The 26,493-nt window shown below is 41.1% G+C and overlaps 1 protein-coding gene across 3 annotated transcripts in view; it reads right to left on the bottom strand.

Annotated features, from left to right (window-relative positions):
• TRPM3 (transient receptor potential cation channel subfamily M member 3) overlaps positions 1-26,493 on the bottom strand; it is a 552,760-nt gene that overhangs the window by 84,317 nt on the left and 441,950 nt on the right. For all 3 annotated transcript variants that reach the window (XR_014225124.1, XM_082252764.1, XM_082252765.1), the window contains 3 exons: positions 22,147-22,284; positions 12,800-12,928; positions 1,084-1,335 (listed from right to left, as the gene is read on the bottom strand). Coding sequence is in view for 2 of the 3 variants with exons in the window: in XM_082252764.1 (XP_082108890.1) it covers positions 1,084-1,335; positions 12,800-12,928; positions 22,147-22,284 (519 nt within the window). In the remaining variant the exon portion in view is untranslated. The remainder of the gene's footprint in view (positions 1-1,083; positions 1,336-12,799; positions 12,929-22,146; positions 22,285-26,493) is intronic.

Raw genomic sequence — 26,493 nt, 5'->3', positions numbered from 1 at the left:
ATGGAATGTGGCCTCTGGCTTGGAGCAAACATTTATGGGAGTAGGGGTCCTATAGGGTAAGAGAGGAGGTGGCGGGGCTAACCCACCTGTATGCTGCCATGGAGTCCATGAGTAAAAGAAAATTACAGTAAGTATTTGATAGGTCATTTTCCATTAACCTGCTCAAAGGCTTACCATAATGCAGTCAGGGATATAAAAGGTGGCCTAGGTGTTTAGCAAACAAGGGCGCATCAGAAGGACTAGACTTTGGATTACCACTAGCCAAATAAAAGTACTATACAAATATTATATGTGAAAAGATATAGAATTGGTGAAATATCTACAATTAAAACACAGCCCTATTGTTCAAAAAATTGCTTAGGTAAGCAACATAACAGTCTTTACCAGTAGTAATTGTTACCTAGGTTGTTTCTGTCTGTTTTTACAAGTGCTTGAAATATCTATGGTGTCTAGTAGGAAATGTTCAACACTTAGTTGTGGCAAAAAGGAAATTTCACAATATGTGGCACTAGAGCTATGTTTTAGGCTCTGTGTCTACAGTTCTAAAAAAAAAAAAATAAAAAAAAACCATTGTACTTTTTACAGATCAGGCCCTTTAAAAGCATTCCAAGACATAATGAACTAAGACAGGCTGTGTATACTTTGGCACATTTGTGATGTTACCCTCTAACAACAATTTTATCCCAGTGAATTGTATATATTGCAAAGGTTTACCCAAGTATTATTTCAAAGTAGTATATTTTCATGTTCATAAGAAACTGATACTTGGTTCAGTGAGTCCTTTTTAAAAAAAGTCTGGGGGGAGTGGTGGGGACTGCCTTCCTTATCATCACCTGAGAATCCTGATGTGATTTGAAAAAAGGGGCATCATTTACATCCTATATTAGACGTATAGAAAGTCTTTAAGAAAAATGTAAATGCCTTTTACAGTGGATGTCTCTTCTTACTTCTATCTGTATATACTTTTGGGAAAAGCAATGAGCCAGTCACACAATCATTTCCATTTTCCAAATGGAGCTTTTCTCTAAATCCAAAGCATAGGTTGACTGATGACATTGGCATTATGCATTAGAGTTGACTTACCATTTTGCCAATCATCATAACGTATGGTCCAAGATACTTGTTGACACCAAAAATATCAAGCAAGCGTATATACCAGTAGATGATGTTTACACAGTATATCACTCTCCCGTAGCTGCTGTAAGGTTGCTCTTGTAATCGAAACACCATTCCAATAGAGAAGAGAAGGATGGAGATGAGATCTGTCACATTCCAATATTCCTGCAGCCAAACCTTAAACTTCTGTAACAACTTCCCTGGTTCAGACATTAAGATCTGTGTGGAAAAACAGCACATGACTACAATCAATACTCGGGATGACAGGAACTCTATGTCTGATATTCTATGACATTTAGAAACACTATCTATAAACACGCCATTCGGGAGAAAGAGAAGTAATAAAATGTACAGTAATGTATAACCTCAGGTTCAGCTTTTCGGGATATCATATCACATCAAATACTGTATACCATATCATATCATATCATATAATATTTCTGGTAATTTATTTCAGAATTACCCAAGGTGGAATTATTTAGCACTTGTTTTTTTATTAACCCATTCTTCTTTTCTTCAAAGAAATTGGGTAGTGTACAACATAAATGGGACCAATCAAAACAATTACAGTTTACAATAATTTAGAGTATCACTTCGTCAGAATCTAGATATAGAAACATAGAAACAGTGTACATACATCATAAACAGTTAATATGTAAATTATAAGCAAATATGTTGCAAAATACAACATATTGCTCACTTACGTCTTACGGTTATAGTAGCAATTCTTGTCGATATTGATAATTCATGTAAACAGATTATCCTATATTCAAGTTTTTAATGATAAAACAGGAGTAAGGATGGGGGTAAGCCAAACCCCTGTAATGACAAGTAAAATGTGTTCTCAAAAGGCTGTATCCACTGGGTATTAGGGGGCTAGTGCTCTTATGGGAAAAGAGGAAAAGTTAAGCCTGATACACAAGATAAGTCCTTTTTCATTAACCACTTTACGACCGCTCACTGTGCCTCTACTGCGGCACAGTGGCTCGTTATCGTCTAGCGACGTAGACCTACGTCGCTGGACTCCTCCCCCTGTAGGCGGTGCTCGCACGCCGCCGGAGGTGCGCTCCCGCTGTTTTCATTCACAGCGGGAGTCAGGCCAGGGGAGGAGCGGCGGCGATCGCCGCCGCTCTTCCCCGATCGTCGGGGAATCTAGTTTGGAGATCCGCCCGCCTGTGTAAACAGAGCGGGCGGATCTCCTAAGTGACAGGGAGTGACAGATCGGAGTGTTCAGCATAGCTGAACATCCGATCTGTCCCTCACTCACTCAGTCACCTCCCCCCCCACACATCATTAAGCACCAGGCATACATTAACCCCTCCCTCTCCAATAAAATTAACCCCTTCCCTGCCAGTGTCATTTTTACAGTAACAGTGCATATATATAGCACTGATTACTGCAGTAATGTCACTGGTACCCCCAAAAGTGTCAAAAATGTCAGTCAAGGGTCCGATCTGTCCGCCGCAATGTCGCAGTCCCACAAAAAAAATCGCAGATCGCCGCCATTACGCGTTAAAAAAAAACGCCAAAAATGACAAAAATCTTTCCCTTAGTTAGTAAGCGCAATAACTTTTGCGCAAACCAATCAAAATATGCTTATTGTGATTTTTTTTACCAAACATAGGTAGCAGAAAACAAATTGGCCAAAAATTTTAGAAAAAATTAGATTTTTACATATTTTTGGGGAGGAATTTCATATAAAAAAATGTTAAAAATATTGTTATTTTTTCAAAATAAACGCTCTTTTTTTGTTTATAGCGCAAAAAGTAAAAATTGCACAGCTGATCAAATACCACCAAAAGAAAGCTCTGTTTGTGGGAAAAAAAGGACGTAAATTTCGTTTGGGTACGGCATTGCACGACCGCGCAATTGTCAGTTAAATTCGCACAGCGCCGAATCACAAAAAGTGGCCCAGACGTAAGACAGCAAAATCCTCCGGTGGTAAAGTGGTTAAACCCAGCGGGCTGAATGAAAAAAAAAACCCGACAGATCGCTGTACTAACACAATTGATAACAGTGCACTGATTTCCCCCACTGTGCTATTGTGTTCTGACAGGGCGACCGCCTCCCCGCCAGAACACACTGATCAGTGCTGGCAGTCATTAGCTGCCAGTGCTGATCGGATGCAAGGTCGGATGCTGGTTTTCCAGATGCTCATTTGATAGAAGCTGGTGATGAGATCGGCTTCTGTTGGACAGGCAGTTGTACAAACTGGGCGAAAGTCTGTCAGTTTCTACTGTACTGACTGATTTCGGCTGATATTCTGGCCATGTGTACCCGGCTTTGGAGCTAGGGATTTAGAAGGTTTGGGGAGTCCACCAGGTAGGAAGCCTGTCCCCTTACGACACGGAGGGAGCCAATGCCAGAAAACACATTATCACGTAGAACCTAAGCTCTGCTTCTGGTACTTTAAATATGTACTCGCTGAAGGAAACAACCCATAAAACAACTGTTTGTATTCATCTGTACGTGAGAACTTTAGTAGTTCTAAATTTGTTGTTTGAGCCCTTGATTGAACTGGTCAGAGTGGTAGCTATTTCCGCAGAACAGGACTAGAAGGTAGTAAGAGGGTGTTGTGATTTAGGCCCCTTTCAGATGGGTGGATTCCGCCTGCTTGGTGGGAGATCTATCTGTTGATCTCAGCTAAGCAGGTGGATGACAGGTCCATGTCCACTCTGTTTATGCAGAGCAGACACAGCCCGCTTTCCTCTATGGGTGGTCGGATGTAAACGGACCACCTCCCCGTTTACATTGGACTGTCATCCAATCCACCAGATGGATGGGGAACGGATCCCCCATCCGTCTGTTTTTAGTGTATCGGATGGAGGCGGATGTAAATGGACGCATGTCCGTTTACATCTGCTGCTCCATAGAGGGCAATGTATGGTCCAATCGGGTCCGCCTGAAAAACAGACAGGCGGACCAGATCGTTCCGCATGTGTGAAAGGGACCTAAGGATTACGATGAATATATCTGAATTCGGTTTGAGGCAGGTTTAAGAGTATTACCCAAGTTTGGGTGCTGAATCCAAACCCTTCTGTGGCCAATTTCTAGGCTAATAGGCAAGGGATTGTCAAACAAATGCCATGGGGGTTGGGCACTGCCATGTGGGGTTTGAACCAAAGCAAAAAAATAAATAAAAATCAGTTTGACAGGGAGCAGAGGTTTTGATAACGCTTAAAGCTATATATCAAATATAACATTCCTTGGTGTATCTGTACATTGTACATAACCAGGGCTGGCCCAAGACATTGTGCTGCCTGGGTCCAAGAATGAAATGCTGCCATCCCATCCCCCCCCCCCCCAAAAAAAAAAAAAAACTCACGCCCCCAAAAGGCCCCCACATTCTAGGACTATGGAAGCAGTCAGAGGGGTGTGAGTGTGTACGGAGTGACAGCAGGAGCAGAACAGAGCAGTAGACACTGGGCAGATGAGCGCACCAGGCTCTCTCCTGTCTATAGTACAACAGTGCCCTGCAGTGCTGCGGGCATGGTACAGGAGAATGCAGTGCTGCGGGCATAATACAGAAGAATGCAGGGCTGTAGGCATGGTACAGGAAAATGGAGGGCTGCGAGCATGGTACAGGAGAATGCAGGGCTGTGGGCATGGTACAGGAGAATGCAGGGCTGCGGGCATGGTACAGGGGAATGCAGGGCTGCGGGCATGGTACAGGAGAATGCAGGGCTGCGGGCATGGTACAGGAGAATGCGGGGCTGTGGGCATGGTACAGGAGAATGCGGGGCGGCGGGCATGGTACAGGAGAATGAGGGGCTGCGGGCATTGTACAGGGGAATGCAGGGCTGCGGGCATGGTACAGGAGAATGCAGGGCGGCGGGCATGGTACAGGAGAATGCAGGGCTGTGGGCATGGTACAGGAGAATGCAGGGCGGTGGGCATGGTACAGGAGAATGCGGGGCTGCGGGCATGGTACAGGAGAATGCGGGGCTGCGGGCATGGTACAAGAGAATGCGGGGCTGCGGGCATTGTACAAGAGAATGTGGGGTTGCGGGCATGGTACAGGAGAATGCAGGACTGCAGGCATGGTACAGGGTAATGCAGGGCTGTGGGCATGGTACAGGAGAATGCAGGGCTGCGGGCATGGTACAGGAGAATGCAGGGCGGCGGGCATGGTACAGGAGAATGCAGGTCTGTGGGCATGGTACAGGAGAATGCAGGGTGGCGGGCATGGTACAGGAGAATGCGGGGCTGCGGGCATGGTACAGGAGAATGCGGGGCTGCGGGCATGGTACAAGAGAATGTGGGGCTGCGGGCATTGTACAAGAGAATGCGGGGCTGCGGGCATTGTAGAAGAGAATGCGGGGCTGCGGGGATGATACATGGCACTGCATCTTCTGTAGTATGCCCGCAGCCCCGCCTAATGGCAGGTAGTGTGGCTGTGAAGGGGTGTCACTTACCTGTTCCTGAGGCTTTAGATTTGAAAATGGCGCTGCCCGGCGCCAACACGTCACCGCGCATGCGCCGCCGCCACTCGAGAAAGCCTGTAAATGTTCGGCTATTCCTGGAAATAGCCGAACGTGTACGGGCTTTCCTGAGCGGCGCGGACCTTTTTTTTTTTTGACTTGAGCCGATGAAGAGAAGAGGCGGCCGGGGGCCGCCCCTCTCTAAGTGCCGCCTGGTTCCCATGGTCCCACTGGGACCCATGGTAGGGCCGGCCCTGTACATAACCTATAACAAAACTAATATTTGCAAAGAAAAAATGCATTTAAATTGCTGGCAATTTATACTGTTTGCAAACAAGGAGGTCAGGGATTCTCTTCATTTACACCAGACCAGTAACCTAGATGAGCTTCTGGTATACATGTTATTGGGGAACCCATGCACAGACATGGGTTTAAAAGACATGAGTTTCTCCCTGAAAATACATACCAGACCCTTCTCCTTCATGAGGGTCTAGTATGAATGTCAAGTAGCTCCCCATGCAAAAGTGAACAAAACTAAAACTGTGAGGGGTCCCGCCCAAAATTCTGTACCCTACCCTCCTTATCAGAGCATGCAGCCTGACAGACCAAGTGATGGGTACACCCTCCTGGACCATACCAGGCCATATGCTCTCAACATTGAGGATTTCTTTGCCAGGGGGGACCTGAGAAGGCACTTTGCACCATATTGATGGAAAGGGCCTCTTCCCTACAACCCTGGTGATTGTGGGGGTGTGCATGTAAGGGGCTGAGAATCTGGAAGCCCCTCATGACTGGCTTCTGTCAAATGAGCATGCTGAAAAATCAGCATCCGACCTTGCATCCGATCATCTCCTCCTTTCTTGGCCAGGCAGACTTTATGTTTGAATCTGGGGTGAATTTTAGGTGGGACCTCATGCTTTTATCTTGTATTTTTTTCATCGGGTTCCCCCTAAAATTCATATGGGTGTGGTATAAACATTGCCTTTTTTTATTGTGTGGGGTCCTCACTACAATCCATACCTGAAGAGCCTGATATAAATATTGGGGAGCCAATAATATTGTTTTTACACAATCCTGGCTGCTTTGTTTATATTCCTCCATCAGCGGGAATTCCCCAGCTGACAGCTAAATTAATTTAAAGAGGGCTCTGTTTGAACGATTTGCATGCAGTTTTGTGTGTCGCATAGGGCCAGCCCATTCACACGCGTGTTTTTTGCCCAAAAAGTAGCTGCTGCTCTTTTTCAGGTGGCAAGCTTCATGTGATTTTTAAAGGTGCATAGCAATCGCGGCAAAATCGCTTCACATTTGGGGTGCTATTGAAGGATAATGGCACACAAACATGCACTGTGTGTTGTGCTGGGATTACCTTGCGATTTGGATTTGTACTTAGCCTAAACTTATGGATCTGGCAATGTATAAAAATGAGACAAATTTGGATTGCACCACAATGGAGCATTCGGAGATACAGTATTATTTTATAGGTCTTCAGAAGCTAGACCTGTTTTCCAGGCCTTAAGAGTAGTATCCATAGAGGGAGTCAAGGAGTAAGGGGCCTTCGGACCTCAGAAAAGGAGATTTTGGAGGGCCTCCAAAGAATTCAGCACAGCCATCACCTAGCTGTAGAGTGTCTCTAGTGGTCACACTAGCCGTTACCAATTGTGTGGATAAGAAGTATTTATAACAGTCCAGAAGGGCTAGGCCTCCCCCCTCCTGGAGGTGGGTCTCATTAGTGTGGACAATTTATGTCTTGGAGGGCTGGATCCCCACGTAAAGGAAGAAAAAAGCTGGTTTAGTTGGGAAAAAAAGGATTTCAGAATCCAGTGAGGAGAGTGCCTAAAAAGAGAAGTACATTTCGGAAGTATTTTGATCTGTATTAAATGTATACATCCTAATAGGGACAAGGGTAGGTTCTCCCATGCTTTCAGCTGAGCCTTAGTAGACTGATACAGTGGCAGAAGATTAAGACGGACATAGTCAGCAGCACAACGAGAAATAATCCCCCCATGTATCTGAATTCCTCAACCCATTACAATGGCTGTGTTGGCAAAGCAGAGATGCGGGCTTCAGGGTCAATTGGGGATTGCAGAGACTTCAACCAGTTAACCTTTAACCCTGTGATAGAGGAGAACTCTTCCAAGGTCTGGAGTACGCCATTTGAAAGAGGGACCCGCATAATTTAGGACCAACAAGTCATCCGCATACAAGGCTACCCTCTCCTCCAGTCATGCAATCCTTAAACCCCGAATGAGTGGTGAAACTTGCAGGGCCTCAGGCACGGGCTTCATAGCGATTGAAAAAGGACCTGGAGAGAGAGGACAGCCTTGCATGGTGCCCCTAATGAAGGTAAATGGTGATGACAAACCACCTCATAGTCTAATCGCGGCTATAGGGTTCTGATAAATTGTTTGCAGCCAAAGTATGAAAATCAAGGGAACCCCTTCCATCTTAGAACCTCCCATAGGTAAGGCCATTCAACAGTGTCAAATGCCTTTTCTACATCTAGAGCATGAATAACTACATAACCTACGTAGGTTGATGTCTGTGGCCCTATAAGCCATAAACCCAGTCTGATCTGCATCAACCACTGAGTGCAAAAGTTCAATCTGCCAGTACGGAGCTTGGTAAGAATCTTGAGGTCACAATTTTTAGGCAATTGGTCTATAAGAGGCACAAGCCTTAGGGTCTTTGGAGGGTTTGTAAATAAGGACTAGGGATGATCGAACTTTTGAAAAGTTTGGTTCGACCAGAACACCCGAACTTCCCAAAAGTTCGGCCCGGATTTCAGAACCCCATTGAAATCAATGGGACCCGAACTTCGGTAATCAAAAAACAGCATTTTGAAGCCCTAAAACCCAATAAATGCCCCTAAAAAGTGCCTAGGGTTCTGGGTCATGCCCCAGGGACTATTAATCACACAAAAAAAGTTCTTAAAAATTGTCATTTTTGATAGAGAGCCAATTATTGAAAAAAAAAAAAGAGAGATTTTTTTGATTTAGAATTTTGGATTTAGTGTCTGGGGGGTCTAAAAAAGTGTACCTGTGAAGTTTCAGCTCTGTAGCATGTCCAGAACCATAAAAAAAAAGATTGTTTGTATTATGTATTTTATAGAACGGGATATGGCTTCGCTATTTTCACACCTTGCCGGTTTTGTAGCAAGCGTTTCTGTATAGGGGTATATATATACACACACACTTGTATGTATTTTACACATACACATATATTGGTGTGATAGGAGCGTAACCATATTGGTGTTAATTATTTAATTAGCGCAAGTATAGTTTTCTGCTCCTTCCACACCTATATATGCGCAGGTGTATGTATACAGACATGTGTGTGTATATATACCCCAATACACAAGTTTAGATGTCATGCCTGACTCCAAACTTGTCCTCCAAAAATCCCTATAAACGCCTGCAGCCAAAAAGCAGGCTGACCGGCGAGAAGCCATATTAGTGCACTGAATGTGACCTAAGAGAAACAATGTTTTCTCTATAGCGGTCACCCTGATATGGAAGGGTTTGGTCACCCTGCCATTGCAGTCAGTGTCAGTTCACCCTACATTACGGTCACCCTGGCACTTAACACTTTCCCTACAGAAACTAAATTTTTGCATCTAACTAAAGTGGAAAATAGCACCCTAACTACACTAGATATCCCTTTCCTCACACTAATAAATGCTAAATGACACTTTTAAAGTAAAATTAACAGAACTGCTTCCACTCTCTTCCATGTCCCTGTATTACAATGCTAGGAATTTGGCGGGGGCTATCTTATATACTGGGGGGCGTATTCACTAATGATTGGCCTACGGACCCCCTAGTCACTCCAATCACATTCCTAGCATTTTCCTGCCCCCTCAATTGGCTTTTACTAATGGTTCTGGTCTAATCACAGGCTTTTAAAGCCCATTTCCTGGCCCATTGCATTTTGGTCGGTTCTGGTTGCCGAATTCCGAACTTTTTCAGCAAAAAGTTCTAAATTCGGCCGAACCTCAAACAGTCAATGTTCGGGTCGAACCGATGGTCGACCCGAACCGTTCGATCATCCTTAATAAGGACTACATGAACCGCATTCATAGAAGAGGGCAGCTGGTCAGCAGCTAGGCAGTGGGTAAATAGTGATGTCAGATGGAGGGCAAGAAGTTCCCCCATTTATTTTATAGAATTATAGGTAAACCATCCAGCCTAGGTGCCTTCCTAGTAGGGAAGAACCTAAGGACGATGAGCAGGTAGGAAACTCTGCTACAGATGCATACACAAAAGTTTTGAAAAAGAAAACTCTATACAGTGAGGCATGGTGCTAAACACACTGAAATACAGTATAGCTTTTGGGTTTGCAAATAATTTAAAACAACATTTGCTAAACTGAAAAAAGTAATGGAAAAATGCACTTTTCATTAGGTCATTAGTCTAACATGGAAAAATATATTTTTTCTGTGTATTTGACACTTGGGGATTTATTTACTAAAGGCAAAGAGAATGTGCACTTTGAAAAGTGCAGTTGCATTCTACAAGAGCAGTTGCTCCAGAGCTTAGTAAATGAGCAGAAGCTCTGTTGACTTACATCATTTAATCATGTGCAAGCAAAAATGCTGTTTTTTTCCCTTGCATGTGATTGGATAATCTTTGGAAAGTGAAGCTTTACCTCATTTACTAAGCTTTGGAGCAACTACACATACAACTGAACTTTGCAAAGTGCACAGTTTATTTGCCTATCATCCCCTTGGAATGTTTCATTTACGGGCTGCACATGCAAGTTAACTGCCTATTGTATGGGCCTTCATTGTAATGTCTGATAATGATAAACTTTCCACGTTTTTGGTAAAAGTTAATAATGACCCTGAGCACATAAATAATTGTCTGTCATAAAACCCTTTTCAATTTCATGATTTTTGTCCTTAATATCCTATTTACTATGACATAGATCACCAGGCAAATAGTCTTTGTGCATAGCACTCAACCATTCCTCTTTAGAACCATAAAAATACTGTATGTCCATGTTCTTTACTCAACAGCTGTCCCCAGCTGTCCTGCTTTTAGGGACAAATTTTAAAAGCCAAAATTGACCACACTTACATGACAGGTAAGTATTTAGTTATTATTAATATCTGATAATTCCTCTCTACAGTTTAGTAGCAAAAATGTGCTTTTCTTTTTCTTTTTTAACACAGGACAAATAAATTCACTCCTTGGTGTTTTTGCGTGTATTAAAGAGCAACTCCAGGCAAAGGAAATCATTGGGTAACCTCCAACACAGTGAGTCAGAAAGTCCACTGATTTATGTTAATCTGGGATTTATATAATCCAAATACATACAGATTTTATAACCTTCTCACATCACTGGCTGTAGTCACATAATGTAGTACAATACATATGGCTTAATGTACAAGGAATGGCATTGCAAATACATTGACTTCTTATTAGGGAGGCTTATATACAGCTTTCTAAAAAAAAAAAAAATAAAAAAAATAAAACTCTGGACAGATAGGCAATTTTGTTTGGTGTGTACAATTATATTCTGCATTTATTTTTATATTTTTTTGTAAGGCAGTACAATTGCTAAGTGGCATGTGCAAGGTTCAGTTCATTTGCCTTTAGCAGCCAATCAGATTTCTGTTTACTGTAGTCAGATTACGTATTTGGTGATCTTTGATTGGTTGTTCTCCTATATCACTATTGCAGATCACTTCTTATCTTTCCACTTTTTTTCCCCTCTTAACTTTCTAACAAGCACTGGAAATATGTGAGTAGGGTTCTTTTTTTTAATAAATAATGCCACACAGTCATATTAGTATATTTTAAAACAGTTGAATCTACGCATTTAAATTAGGGTCTCCTGCTTTGGCACTGTATTCAACCTGTTTGACTGCATTTGCAGGAAAACCAGTCTATTGCTAACATAGTGACTGAGTGCAGCAAGTCCTAAACTTGTACCATTCTTAAAAATCAGTGCCATCTACAAAGCATTGCCATCTTCAAAGAAACACTGTCTAAACACAGATTGGCACTGTCATCCTTATATGGTATGTGCAATGTTTCCTACTGATACCTTCCCAGATATTTGAATTGCATTAGATTGAATTAGATTCGGTGCATGCGTGTATGGTAAATGCACTTAATAATTATGTAAATAACCCATTTGTAATCTGATTGGCAGCTGTTCATTCATTATCTAATAAATATGCCCTAGCGTATTTTAACTATATTAGATCTTTGATTGTCCTTATAACTCATAGCTAAATAATTCAGACAGTCCTCAGTGTATTGTGCAACAAAATTAGCTTTTTTCCCCATGCTTGTTGATCATCACTTCCTTATTATCACACTAAAAGTATTAGTTCATAGCGGAACTAATAGTACAGCACAATTCATGAGATTTTAGAGACCTCTAGTGGCCAGTCTCCTAACTTCCACATACATTTTTTAGGCAAAAGTTTTATGTTGCTGTAAAAGGACTGTTGAAAAACACCCTTAGGCCTTGCTCACACCATGGTGCAGAGACATCAGTTTTACTACAGGCATTCTACAAGGGCACAGCAAAAACAATTGTTCTCTATGTGCCTGTTCACACCACAACATGCAGATTTTTTTCTGCACAGGAATCTACAACGTGTATGCAATTTTCTGCAAGGGAAAAAACTGATATGACATCAACATTGGTGTGAATGGGACACATAACGGATGCGCGTGGAAACTGATGTCAACGTGAAAAAAAAACCCACTGAAACACGCATGAAAAGTGATGTGAATCTGATGTAAACTCACGTCTCTGCAAGTGAAATCTGCGCAATCTTCTCATCAGTTCCCATGAAGTTTCATTCACGTATGGCAGGGGTGTCCAAACTATGGCCCTCCAGCTGTTCAGGAACTAAAATTCCCATCATGCCTAGTTATGTCTGTGAATGTCAGATTTACAATGCCTCATGGGACGTGTAGTTCCGCAACTTTCAAACAACGTTTGGAGACCCCTGATATATGGGGTGAACGAGCCCTTACAATTTGAACATTTCAGAAATTAATTTGCCATGAGCTAGAATGTTAAAAAGAAAATCATCACTCAACGCAGCCCCCTAATATAAAGTCACAGATAAATATTACCTTCAAGTAGAACTATAGAGAAAATAACACCTAAAAATAACATTGCATTTAATGATACCTTAATATGTAAAGAATACGAAAGACATTATAGTGTGTGTTGGCAATGATACGAAACACATGATAGTAAAAAAAGAAATTGTGCTTGGAATTACACTGTGTTTTTACCTCTCTCACTTTTTCTATTCCCAGTGTAAAGATATATGATATAACAATCCATTCCTGCATTGAGGGCCAGCGGTCCATTTTTACTAATACAATATAATTGAAGAGCATAAGATAACCCATGTAAGCCAACTGTATAAAGAGAAACACAACAGTATTATAAAAAAAAGTCATCATATCAAAATACAAGACTGTTTTACATTGATTAGTTTGCAAAAATACATCTTACATGGTGTAAATTCATTATTTTTAATTAGACAGAGGGCTATAACTAATCCTTTTGATGACTACCTGGTGTAGGATTCTGAAGGATTATTTTATTTTGGTTCAATTGGTTTCATTGAAATCTTCAAACATGAACATAAACAAGAAATGCAGTACATAAGAGTACAAATGTATACGGGTGTGCAATTCACCATCATACCATAAAATAACAGTAAGGAACATTTATCTGCCTAACTACCGTATTCAGTTTGGTAGGGTAGCTGTCTTCTGAAGGGAGTTAACATTCGTAGAGGGAAAGTGGAATCTACAATTCTTTCTTAGATTACTAGGTCGCTATAATAAACAATATCAGAAAGCGGTACATAAGGAGGTAATTCCCGGGAAGGTTATCCAGCTCCTGGGCAGCCCAATGGGTACGTACTGTGTCCAGGAGCGGGCACTTCCCCCAGTCTTCTGAAAGTGAGGACACTTCATCGAATATAGTTGTACCTTACTAGTCTGTTCGAAGGGTTGTAGGAAGGGACCAAGTTACCATTAAGGGGTATGTTTTAACCAAATGTATACTTATACCAGGTGTGCCATGGAGACCAATGACTTGATGTTTATTGTAAGTTCCCTAAGGATGAAGTATTCATCAGCTCACTGAAGGATTATTTTGATAGGGTGGGTCCCCCTCAAGGTACAGGAGCAGCTGTAGGAGTAGAGCTGATACTCCTCCATATAAGACTGTTATGCTTAATGTCAAATCTGGCTCTGCTGTAACCCGTTCTAAGTGCTACCAAATCCCAACAAAGAATACCCACTCCCTGGGGTATGGGAAATCATTCACATCTACCTGCCATGTGCCAGTGCTTAGTAAAACTGACTTGCCAGTTTCCTAAATGGGTGGGAGAGGGCTGAATGTACTGTATGTAAGCCAATGTAAATTCAGACTTTCAGCAAGTTGTACAGTAATTAGCATTGGATCTTTTTGGATTATGGCAAGGTCTTGAAGAGAATTTTGGTTAAAGCTGCAGGTAATGGCATGCACCTTATTTTGTATTTTAATTTAGGTAATTGCGTAAGAGAAAAGCTTCACTGCAACACAATCATTTAGGGCAGTGGTCCTCAACTCCGGTCCTCAGGGCCCACTAACAGGCCAGATTTTAAGTATTACCTTGGGGAGATGCAGACTAGAGTACTGCAATCACTAAGCAGCAAATTATATCACCTGGGATGTATTTTAGTTATCTTGAAAACCTGGCCTGTTCGTGGGCCCTGAGGACCAGGGTTGAGGACCACTGATTTAGGGCACATTCCCATCAACAGGAAATTGTGCTGCATGTTTTCATGGGACAAAATGCAAGAGTAGCTGAACCACAGATTTTTTTTAGTGGTGCCTGTTTCAATCACAGAGCTGCCTGCAATTTTTTTTTTGGAAAGCCCCCCAAACGTAAGTGTTACAGCTTCTATTAAAAAATGGAGCTCCGTCACTACCCACTGCCATCCCATCAATGAGGGTTTCTCAAGTATCTAACCTCTTCATACTGCCAATTTCCTGGCTGTCTCTGGTTTAAACTGCTTCTGAGTCACTGACCTGAAAAAGGAAAGTCACAGTGAAGTCAGAGCATTTTTTTATTTATTTTTTCCAAAGAAGAAATTCGTAATGACAGTATCCATTTTTCCACAGTGAACTTTTTCTTATTCACATAGGCATTAATGTAGCTTACTGCTACCTTTTGTGTAACTTACTTCTCTCCAAAGACTGCAATAGGCTCAGTTTACTATAATGTGTACAGTGTGTTTAACCAGAGCAACAATTTTGTAAACTGAATTTTATTTAGAAGCTACTATACAAAAATAATTTATTTTATAAGCGTGCAGTACATCCAGATGATATGCCTGCTAAAAGCTTTTTTGTTTATATAGTTTTATTGAAATTTCCATCATAGAAATTTACAAGAGAAAGAAAAGAAACACAATTAGCAACTTGGAAATGCACAATAAAGGCCATAAGTGTCCTATGTGTATTTAAGTATAAACCCATAGGAATTAACATAGGTTACCATGGAATATATTAAGAATAATTTACAAGTGTACATTAGGGACTGAACATTAATAAGAATATTTAAATATAGAAAAAAAAAGAAAGAAAAAAAAAAGGTAAAAAGAAACTAAATGCCTTTTTAACATAATTTACATCTGTAAAAATGAGCAGCCCTCCCTTACCTGGGCATTAACTTAGCTTCTTCCTTTCAGAATCTGTATAAATGTAACTATTCTTTCCCTATTCAAAAAACTCTCAGAAGTGGTCTCAGTTCCTCACTTTCATGGTTTGGGAGGTTACCTTCTATTAATATTAATATTAATATTTTGTCTTTTGATTTTATATCTTTTCAGAAAGAACTCAATAGATAACTTGAAATCTGATCTTCTTTCTTTCCAAAAGAGATTGTTAAACTTAATATGGGGTAATAAACAGTCTAGAATTAATAAGCGGATGCTATAAACCCCTAAATGCCGTGGAGCACTGGGAATGCAAGGTCTCATAAAATACTTACATGCTGCACAATTAGCTCAACTAATAAATTTCCACACTCTGAACCCTCATCCCACATGGATCATAACTGAATCACAAACGGATCTGACTACAATGATATCATTTGAATATTTTTGCAGAAATCTGGACAGGATGACAGCCTATATCTCCACAATATATGTTATCCTTACCCTATATGGATAAATGGGAACAAGACCTGGGAAAGGAGATGGATTTGGCAGAATGGCGGAAATTAGTATCTAGGAATCTAAATCATTTAAAAATACTTCAATATTGAAGAAAATTATAAGGTAAGATTAAGATGGAACTTGTATGGTTCCATCCCGATTCTCCTCTGTGCTTGATGCTTCACCCAAATATTTGCGAAGATGCAGACTGCAAGGTATGTTATACCATATATGGTGGTGTTGCCCTAAATTTAGGTGATTCTGGATCAGAATTATACTTTCCCTTACCCAATTAAATCTTAGCAAACCCTCATCTTAAGCATTGCTAAAAAGGTTTAGTAGGGAGATTTCCAAATGATCCAGGAGGCTGATATCCTGCATTTTTTATCACAGCTAGAATTTCCATAGCCAGATCATGTCTTTCCTATTTGATTTTGTGAAATCAAAATTCTCTTGGCAATTGATCAATGAAAAATAATCTGTTAAATTACAGGATGTAGGCCTTTGGGAGATTCTGGGACCCATAGATTCAATACCTTTCAGGTGGTTGACTCTGTGAGACGGAAACCCCCTTCCTGGCTTTAACTTTCCCCTGTTTTCAACCTACTCTTTCTCTTAATTATATTCCTTTTTTTATATTTAGTGTGTTCAATATCTAAAAATTGCTCTCACATTCTATATTTCTTTCAGTGTTGTGGTGGCAGTACCTCTGTGGGGGTGATTTACTAAAATTAGAGTGTTCACTTTGCAAAGGAAGTTGCATTTTGTTTACTTACATCACTCAACCATGTGCAAGCAAAAATGCTGTTTTTCTTTTTTCTTTTCCTTTCATATAATTGGGTATACTTGCAAAGTTAAATTTCACCACATTCACTAAGCGCCCGGGGGAAAGTTCCCTTGCAAAGTGTAGTTTCCCTTGCAAAGCAAGTTAAAAAGCTTTAGTAAATCTATGTCTGCCATAGAGGACGAGAGAAAATGGCTTGTGGAAGCCATTGATGATCAACTGATTTACCTATGTAAGTAATTTTCTCCCTATGTCAAATATTCGTTTTTGCTGCAATTGATACTTTAGACCTTGTTTATACAGATGTCAGCTAGTATTAGAGCAGTGCATACTGCAAGTTTTACAAAGTATTTGTATTTCCAGTATGGGAATGTCAGGCATAGTGTATACTTCTCTCAATTAAAAACATTAAGCGTAATTTCTGTCTGCTGCTTTATTCCTCTGCTATCAGCATATGTCACAGTGACAGGGGAGGGACCTACAGCACATTGACAGCCTTAGTTCTGTTCCTGTAAGCTGTGCGAAGGGGGGGGGGGATGTATCTCTTCTCTCCAATCAGCTCTCAGAGCTCTTCTCACTGAAATCTGTAACTTCAGCTCTCCGCCCCCTTTTTTCTGAATTCTCAGGCAAGCTTTTACATTCAGCACTTTGAACAAATGTAGAGAAGTCTGCAGATAGACTGGTACAACTTATGTAGGAGAACTTTTTTCATCTCTGTGTATCAACCAAGCATAGTCCCTTCACTGTGTATATATAAGGGTTTTTACAACCACTTTAAATAAAGATCTAAATGGGAGTGCTGACTGTCACTTTAACTAGTTCGAGACATTGGATGTGCTACATATGCTCAAAAAAAGTAATCATCATTGTACGTGTGTAGCACGTATTGTCCTATCCAGCTGCCAGGATCCCCCTCCTCCCATTTCACAGCAATTCTTGGCTCCGATTATTCAAAGCTGCAGTTGCTGTATGTAGAGAGAAGCTCTGGCAGTGCAGTCTCACTCAATGGGGTTTAGTTACTAAAGACAAATAGGCTGTGCACTTTGCTGGTGCAGATGCACTCATTTTCCTTAGTAAATGTAATATGGTAAAACTTCACTTTTTAAAGAATACCCAATCAGGTGCAGGGAAATTTTTTAAAATTTTCTTTTAAGAAAAGCATTTTTGAATGCATATTATTGGATGATGGAAATCAGCAGAGATTTGCCCCATTTTACCTCTGGGGAAATTGAGTGCAACTGAACTTGCAGATTGCACAGTCTATTTGCTTTTATTTAACCCACAAAAACAAACATTTATCAACAACACTGTTCAGAAGGGAAATAGAAAGATTTGACAGGTCGCCGTAGGTCGTTCACCATAGAGAAGCTATGGACCCATTCTAATAGGAGCGACACAAGTCGCTCCGACTTAGAAAAAGGGTCCGGAGCTTCTTTGGGGCGACCCAGAGCGACCTGCATAGACTTCAATGTTATGAAGTCCGTGCCGGCCGCTCCGTGGTCGCGGTGCGAGCAGCGTGCCGCAACCTATGAGGTCGCCCCGGCAAGTCGGATCGCCCCAGTGTGAACGGGGCCGCAGAGTAACATTGTTACTTTTGTATCTATTTTGTTCATTCAAAATGATGAATATTGATCTGCAGATGATATCAATTAAAGCAACCTCACAATTAGAAACATTTATTGTTTTAATAAAATATACCTCTGCTTAACCCTTAGCCCTAAATAACTCCCTATTCTCCTTCTACATTCAACTATAATTTCTATTTTTTTAACCCTTAATATTTCACTTTTTCGTTTTTGTTCATTTTGTTTGTTAATATTTTTTACACATTAAACATATATTTACATATTTGACATTTAAAAGGCCCCAATTTGGGAAAAAATAATAATTTATGTGTAAATAACTTTGCAATTCTTTGCACCAGAATCATAATTGTGGTGTCATATTAAACAGGACAAATTAGAGAATTACATGCTTACTTTTTATTTATAGTAACACTATTTATTTTCAAACTTATACTGGTCAAAAATAGAAAAAGCTTATTTTGTTTAGTTTTGCTACATTGTTTTGTTTTGTTAAGGCATGCAAAGCAAAAAGAAAATTTTGCAAGACAATATTATGAAAAGAAAACCTTGTTTGTCCTTATAAAATCAAATATATGTATTGCCTTGTTATCTTAACCACTTGCAGACCGCCCACTGTGCATATACTGCAGCAGGGCAGCCGATTTGCACCGGGTCATGTACTTAGTACGTGATCTGACACTTCCAGGTCTGGAGTGTGCCTGCGTGCCACCGGTGACCTGCTCCCACTACGATTAGACACAGAGGGAGCTGATCTGTGGTTACCGCGGAGTCCATGTCCGCCAGCACCTGCCAGTTATTAGGCAGAGAGCCAGAACGGCGATCTGCCTATGTAAACAAGCCATTCTGTCAGTAAAGGAAGGCCTTGATCCTGTGTTCCTGCGAAGCAGGAACGTGGATCAATGCCTTCCCCTAGTAAAAGCACCTCCCACACTGTTAGAAAACACTGGCTAGGCACACAGTTAACCCTATAATTGCTCCTGATTTTTAACCCCTTCCCAGCCATTGTCATTAGTACAGCGACAGTGCATTATTTTAGCACTGATCACTGTATTAGTGTCACTGGTCCCCAAAAGTGTCAATTAGTGTCCCAACTGTTTGCCGTATTATTGCAGGCACGCTATAAGTCACTGACCGTTGCCATTACTAGTAAAAAAATAAAAAATAAATCAATATAATATCCCATAGTTTGTAGACACTATAACTTTTGAGCAAACCAGTCAACATATGCTTATTGAGATTGTTTTTACCAAAAATATGTAGCAGAAAACATATTGGGATAAATTGATGAAGAAAGTCTATTTTTTTATTGGATATGTTTTATAGCAGAAAGTAAAAAATATTGTTTCTTTTTTCAAAATTGTCAGTCTTTTTTTGTCTGTAACCAAAAAAATAAAAACCGCAGTGGTGATCAAATATCACCAAAAGAAAGCTCTGTTTGTGGGAAAAAAAGACATACATTTTGTTTGCGTCACACAACCATGCAATTGTCAGTTAAAATAACGCAGTGCCGTATTGTAAAAAATGGTCTGGTCGTGAAGGAGGGTAAATCTTCTGGAGGGCAAGTGGTTAAATTGGTGTTCCAGCCTCCCCTCTCCCCCTCCAAAAATTAAAAGTCAGCAGTTACACATACTGTAGCTGCTGACTTTTAACCACTTGCCGACCGCCGCACGACTATCTACGTTGGCGGTCAGCCCCTCACAGGCAAAGTGACGTAGATCTACATCGCTCGCCTGTGAGGCTCTAGGGGGCGAGCGCACCGCCGGAGGCGCGCTCCCGCCCTCGCTCACTCCCTAACATCTCCGCACGTGTGACCGGAGGACCCGATGTCCGCCGGTCACTCGCGATCGTCGGCTGGAGAGGGAGAAAGGCAGGCGGCAGATGTAAACAAAGCCGCCTGCCATTCACCCCTGTGTAATGACAAAGATCATATGGTTCTGCTATGCAGGATCGTATTTCTCTGTTGTTACACAAAAAGCCACGCCCCTTTACAGTTAGAAACAAGCCCCTAGGGACACACGTAACCCCTCCTTCTCAATAAAGTTAACCCCTTCCCTGCCAGTGTCATTTTTACAGTAACAGTGCATATTTATAGCACTGATTACCGTAGTAATGTCACTGGTAACCCCAGAAGTGTCAAAAATGTCAGTCAAGGGTCCGATCTGTCCGCCGCAATGTCGCAGTCCCGCAAAAAAAATCGCAGATCGCCACCATTACTCGTTAAAAAAAACAACAAAAATGACAAAAATCTTTCCCTTAAACGCATTAACTTTTGCGCAAACCAATCAAAATACGCCTATTGCAATTTTTTTTACCAAACATATGTAGCAGAAAACAAATTGGCTAAAAATGTTAAAAAATTTAGATTTTTGCATTTTTTTTTTTGGGAACTTCATATAAAAAAAAATGCTAAAAATATTGTTATTTTTTCAAAATTTACGCTCATTTTTTTCTTATAGCGCATGATCAAAAAATCGCACAGGTGATCAAATACCACCAAACGAAAGCTCTGTTTGTGGGAAAAAAAGGACGTCAATTTCGTTTAGGTACAGCGTCGTATGACCGCGCAATTGTCCATTAAAGTCACACAGTGCCGAATCGCAAAATAGGGCCTGGTCAGGAGGGGGTAAAATCTTACGGGTCTTAAGTGGTTAATATTAGGACACTTACATGTCCTGGAATCCAGTGATGTCGCCACCGCAGCCGATGTTTCCATCGGCTGTTGGGTGCTGCCACCGCCGCCATTGCCGGTGAGGGAACCCGGCAGTGAAGCCTTGCGGCATCACGGGCTGGTCCCTAATGCGCATTCGCGGAACGCTGCTGCATTCGGATTGGCTTGACGACAGGGGAAGGAGGAGGGAAACCGCCACGGCGCCGTCTCCTTGCAGTAGGGAAAGGTACCTGTCAAAAACAGGTACCCGTTCCCCCTTCTCCCCTGAAAGGTGCCAAATGTGGCACCGGAGGGGGGGAGGAAGCAAATGAGCGGAAGTTAGACTTTTGGGTAGAACTCCGCTTTACGTATTGTCAAAGTAATTGCTGAAAAAACAAGTCCATAGCAGAAATGTAAAAATTGCTCTGAGCCATAGAGGGTAAACAAATGCAAGAGGGGAAGTGGCTAAACAAGCTGCTGGAAGGTTTCATCAGGCTTTTAACAAATTTCAAGAAGTGCTGAAGACTACTGAATACTGCTGGCAGTATGGTAAAAGTGACATTCGGTACTCCAGTTAACATCTGTATCACTCTCTCCAAAATGTTGCAGAATGATAAGGCTCCGTTCACATATTGGCGTCTCGGATCGCCGGCAGAATCGCCGCGATTCTGTCCACGATCCTGAATCATTGCAAAACACGGGACGCCTGTGCGATTCCCAAGACTTGCAATGGCACCCCAATCGCAACGCAATCTGGCCGCGATTGTCGCTCAATGAATCATGGTAAAATCGCACAAACAGAGTCTCAGGATGCCTGTCGCCCAAAAAAAATACAAGAACTTCTTTTGGACGACAGGCGTCCCACGATTCTGTTTGTGTGATTTTGCCAGGATTAGTCGGGCGACAATCGTGGCAAAATTGTGCAGCGTTTGGGGTGCCATTGCAAGTCACTGGAATCGCACGGGAGTCCCGCGATTTGCAATGATTCGGGATTGCGGGCAGAATCGCCATGATTCTGCCTGCAATCTGAGACCCCAATATGTGAACAGAGCCTAAAAGCTTTAACAAACCTGCCTGAAGGTTGTTGGAAACTTTGAAAATGTTTTCTTCCTAAAAACTAGCTGCACACTGCTCTTGTACTAGCTGAAGCCTGTGTGAACAAAGCTTTAATGTGACATACAGGGGTTAAATAACATTATTAGAACATTATTAGTATGGCAATAATCTGTATGTTTATTATATCTGTGAACTAATGTACTAGGTATGATCAAAAACATCTGAAATATTAATCAGCTAGCACTCCCTTTGAATTTCCCCTACTACTGTGCAGTATATATATATACCCCTACTATGTACTGTTGTAGTAATAATAATAATAATCTAAGCAAATATAGAAACTTACTGTATAAAACCAGAATTTAACTATAGGTGCATTGTAAAATTCATAGATTTTCCTTCCCAGTGGTATAAGCCGGTGTCTTGGATGCTCCTCATCATCTTTCTTTCTGGATGAATCCCCATTACCTCTTGCCAACATTGCCTGTAAAAGATTAGATTTGATTTGTTACTTAAAAGGCACAGTAGTAATATGTTCTGTGTTACAAAATTTCCTTTCCTTCATTTTCTTTCCGGGTAAGGTTGAACCATTGTAGAGTTTTCAAAGTGTACTGCATTTCTACTGTACTTCTTGCATTAAAATATAACTAAAGGCAATTTTTTTTTAGTGTTGGATAGAGTGGAGAAGGATTAAAACCCCTGTCAGATTTTTATTTCTGTCTGTGCCCCTTTCACACGGGAACCTTCTGTTTTGATCAGCTGGGGATCTGTCCGCTGATCCCCTGCTGATCAGAGTAGAGTGGGCAAATGATAGGTTTGTGTCCACTCAGTTTATGCAGAGTGAACATGGACACAGCCTGCTTTATGGGCGGACGGGTGTAACCAGACTCCGCTGTCCATTTACACCAGATTTCCCTCCAATCCAATCTGCCTACATGGAGGAGAACAGATCCCCTTCCATTTTCTTTTTTAGGGGACTGGATCGGACTGGAGTTAGGGTGGTGTAAACGAACACAGGTCCCTTTACAGCCACCAGTCCTTAGGGGTGAATGGACCATCTAATCAGGTCCACCTAAAAAACGAACAGGCGGACCTGATCGAAACGGGCACGTGAAAGAGGCCTTAGGGAGATTCACCCTCTCTATTTGTCCTATGAAGGTACTCACCGTCACTGGGAGTGAGAGACAGATACTTGGGGGACACTGGGAGTATGGTTTGGATGACTTCAAGCGGGAGAGTGATATTTGTCAACAGTGTCTCTCAAGAAATATGAAGATTTGACCCCACTTTACACTGGCAGACCTTTAGCCTGTTGCCATGAAGTCTGTGACACCTAAATAATCATAGAAATGTGTTTTCCATGTACTTCAATATAGGAGACATTTAGACTGTCATTAGCAGTCTTGTCCTATTGTCTGTTTTGAGGTGGGATGTGTATTGTGTGAACTTTGCCTGTCCCATTGTTAAATGTTAATGACCTCACATTGTTATGTCCAGATGGCTAGATAATTAGTTCAGGTTAATTCTGTTTCTGTATACAATTTCATCCGCATATGATAATGTAATCAGGCAGAGGGAATGGATTGTGTACCCTGTATGGGAGTGACTGAGTCTAAAACTCTAAAACTTTTTATTGGATTGGGAATTTAATGTCCTGTTCCCAACAAGGTCCACCTGGGCGGTAACCTTCTGGGGGAAAACTGTATAAAAGAGCAGCTGTACCATTAAACCCTGAGTTCTACTTCACCCACAATCTAGAGTTCTGTCTCTTATTGGGGGAATCTGCTACAAGGGATTGCTATGCTCTTCATACTCCCTTGAATAATCACTAAGCTCTTGTAAGAGCTTGTTCCTGTTACTGTTCCACTCTCTGGGGAAAGAGAGGTTCACCCACTGGAACCTGGAGCCTTGTCGTAGGTCCAGGGTGGGTAGGAGACGAAGAGACCCCAACCAAACTGCGGTGGTTCGTGGGGTCTGAAATGGTTATGGTGTCTGGTGGAGTGCTTGGAGCCCTCGGCAAGCACTAGGAGCATCCATCAATGGAGGTATCCAGTCGGGGTGCCAGTTGATCCGTTACAGTCCTTTTTACCATTATCATCAAAAGTGAAAGGAAAATCCCACATTTTGGGTTGTCCCCAGAATGGGAATAGAGGGCAAATCTTCTGGTGGCCCTGGTGACACCCCAGGATTCCCTCACTTTGAAGGGATTTGCTCTCACTTCCTGTTTTGTCTATGGGACAGGAAGCGAAGGAAAATCTCCCCAATGGGACACAGATGGAAAAAAAAGACCGACAGGGGCTATACCCCTCCCTTATTCTAACCAAAATAAACAAAAAAAAGTCTTGCCTTTAGTTCTACTTTAATTACCTATTTTTTTTTTTTTTTTACAACTCTAAAATAAGTGTTACACACAAATAGGATTCTTCTCTGTCACCATTTAGATATAAGTCATCCTAAATTTGTCTGTGAAATGATTTCAGCCTTTGAGGCCTTGTAACACTTTCTAAAAACTGTCCAAATACAGAAACAGTCAGCAAGATTTCTGCCACCTTACATGTAGCAGATGCTGATGGTTCTTCTAAACCCACAGTCACAACAGAATTCTACTGTGACAGGTTACATTTAAAACCTAATTCCACTTTTGTTGAGAAAAAAACATTCTCCTCTGGGTAATATATGTACGAAGCAAGAATTATAACAAACTTTGTTGCAGATTCCTACCTTTTGTTATTCTGAAAAATATCCCTGTGTGGTTTCATAATTATCAATCAGCTGTGCACCTGCAAGGCACTAATGAGGAAATCTGCTGGGTCTGCATCCCTTTAAGACATGTTCCTATTAGGAGTAACTCACCAAAAATGACATTTTTGTTCTAGGGAATGCCTGAAACCTGACTTGCATCTTAGTGCAGACATCGGGGAAAATCAATGAGCCAATCACACAAGCAGGAAATTATGTTTCTGGGGTGTGGTCAGTAAACATTCTGTATACAGAACACCTCCAGGCAGCCATATTGCATTGCATTTTCAAAAAATTACAGCGGCTGCAGATTGAAAAGGAAAGGTCCTTCTTAGTCACATTGAATTACAAAATGACTTGTGTCGCAAGTGTATAAGCTATACTATTTTTTCTTTATTCATCTTTTCTTTATTTGCTAGTTTTTTTCCCACGAAAGCGGAGCTACCCTTTAAGGAGCATTCGTTGTGCATCATAGATCCCAACTGTTCGTCATTTGGAAGGACTGTCTCTCTTTTTTAGACCAAATGTCTATATCCCTTGTGCAGCTTCAGATGTCCCTCTTTTTGGTCTAATGTGTACATTCCTATACAAAATCGACTTTTTTCCTACCAAAACTGTTATGCTGCACTTAACTTTGATCCAACCTCTATATTACTGCATTTGTTATTTTTAAAAGCCTATATAAATAAAAAATAGAGGTCAAACAGCATTTGTGTGCTTTAGCCAAGTCATGTTCTGCATTTTAGATTTGTGTGGTCCATGTAAATAGGACTGTGGTGGGCACTGGTCATTTGCCTACATACTGTGTGATAAAAGTTGGGAGGTATGATGTATATCTTCTTCACAAAGACTTGCAGAAGAATTCCAATTAACATTAACATTTATAGCAAACTTGCTTCAGGAAGGTATGCCACAAAATTAATTAAGAGCATCAAAGAATGTCAAAGAATACACAAGTTATACCAAGAAAGGTTACTGGGGTTACAGGTAGAAAAAAGAAGATCCAAATAAAGCAAACCCAGGGAAACATACAGACATATATCCAGACAAATATGGGGACAGAGAAGTTGAGAATAGAGGGTTTACCCCGTCTATATACATTTCTCCAGCTTCAACATATGAGGTTCTCTGTAGACTGCTCTTTGCACCTCTATGGTTCAATTTTGCCTTCCTATGGACCAACAGAACATGTAAAAGTATTTTTTACATAGGTAATGCTGGTTCTATACTGCTATAATTGCAAATAATGCAAGCAATTGGATGATCACTTGCAGCACTGTGCGCAGGGAATGCCCTGTGAATTCTTCCATAGAAAAGGGAAACGGTCCTTCCACTGGACACTTATCAGGGAACAATGGTGGTTAGAAGAGAACGGTCTGGCTATAGCAGGTCTACAGTAGCCAAAACAAAATGCAATATTACTTTTATTATTGTATGGGATAACAGTTTTAAGAATCCAACAACCTGTTGATGTGGATTCACATTTAGGTAGTGAACTTTGTCCAACTGTCAATTACACTCCCTTAGACTAAAGTGCCTATTCCTTGCATGTATTTTTTTACACAGTTTAATTTTGTATGGCTGTAGAAGTCACAATATCATGTTTCACTTGAAGTTGGAGAAGCTATCACATACAAATTGATTTTAGATACTGAAAATGTGACCCTGGCTAATATTCATGACTAAAATACACAGTGATCTCTTCTGTGTACTAAAAAAAAAAAAAAAGAAAAAAGAAAAAGATCAGAAAACACCCTTTAGGTACTTCTAAATAATTTATTAGCCAATCTGAAAAAAAATCGCAGTATAAAAACAACCTCCCTATAAGTAAACCACTAACCTAAAATTTCCCCTAAAGTATACATATTACACCTCATAAACCCCATATTATGTGGGCGCTCCGGTGGAAGCTGGTCATCATCCCCTATTAATCCCCTTCTGCCCACCCAGTGGC

Source organism: Pelophylax lessonae (assembly GCF_965119305.1).
Source record: "Pelophylax lessonae genome assembly, chromosome: 1".
NCBI classification, from domain to species: Eukaryota; Metazoa; Chordata; class Amphibia; order Anura; family Ranidae; genus Pelophylax; species Pelophylax lessonae.
This window is presented reverse-complemented; position numbering and strand designations above follow the sequence as displayed.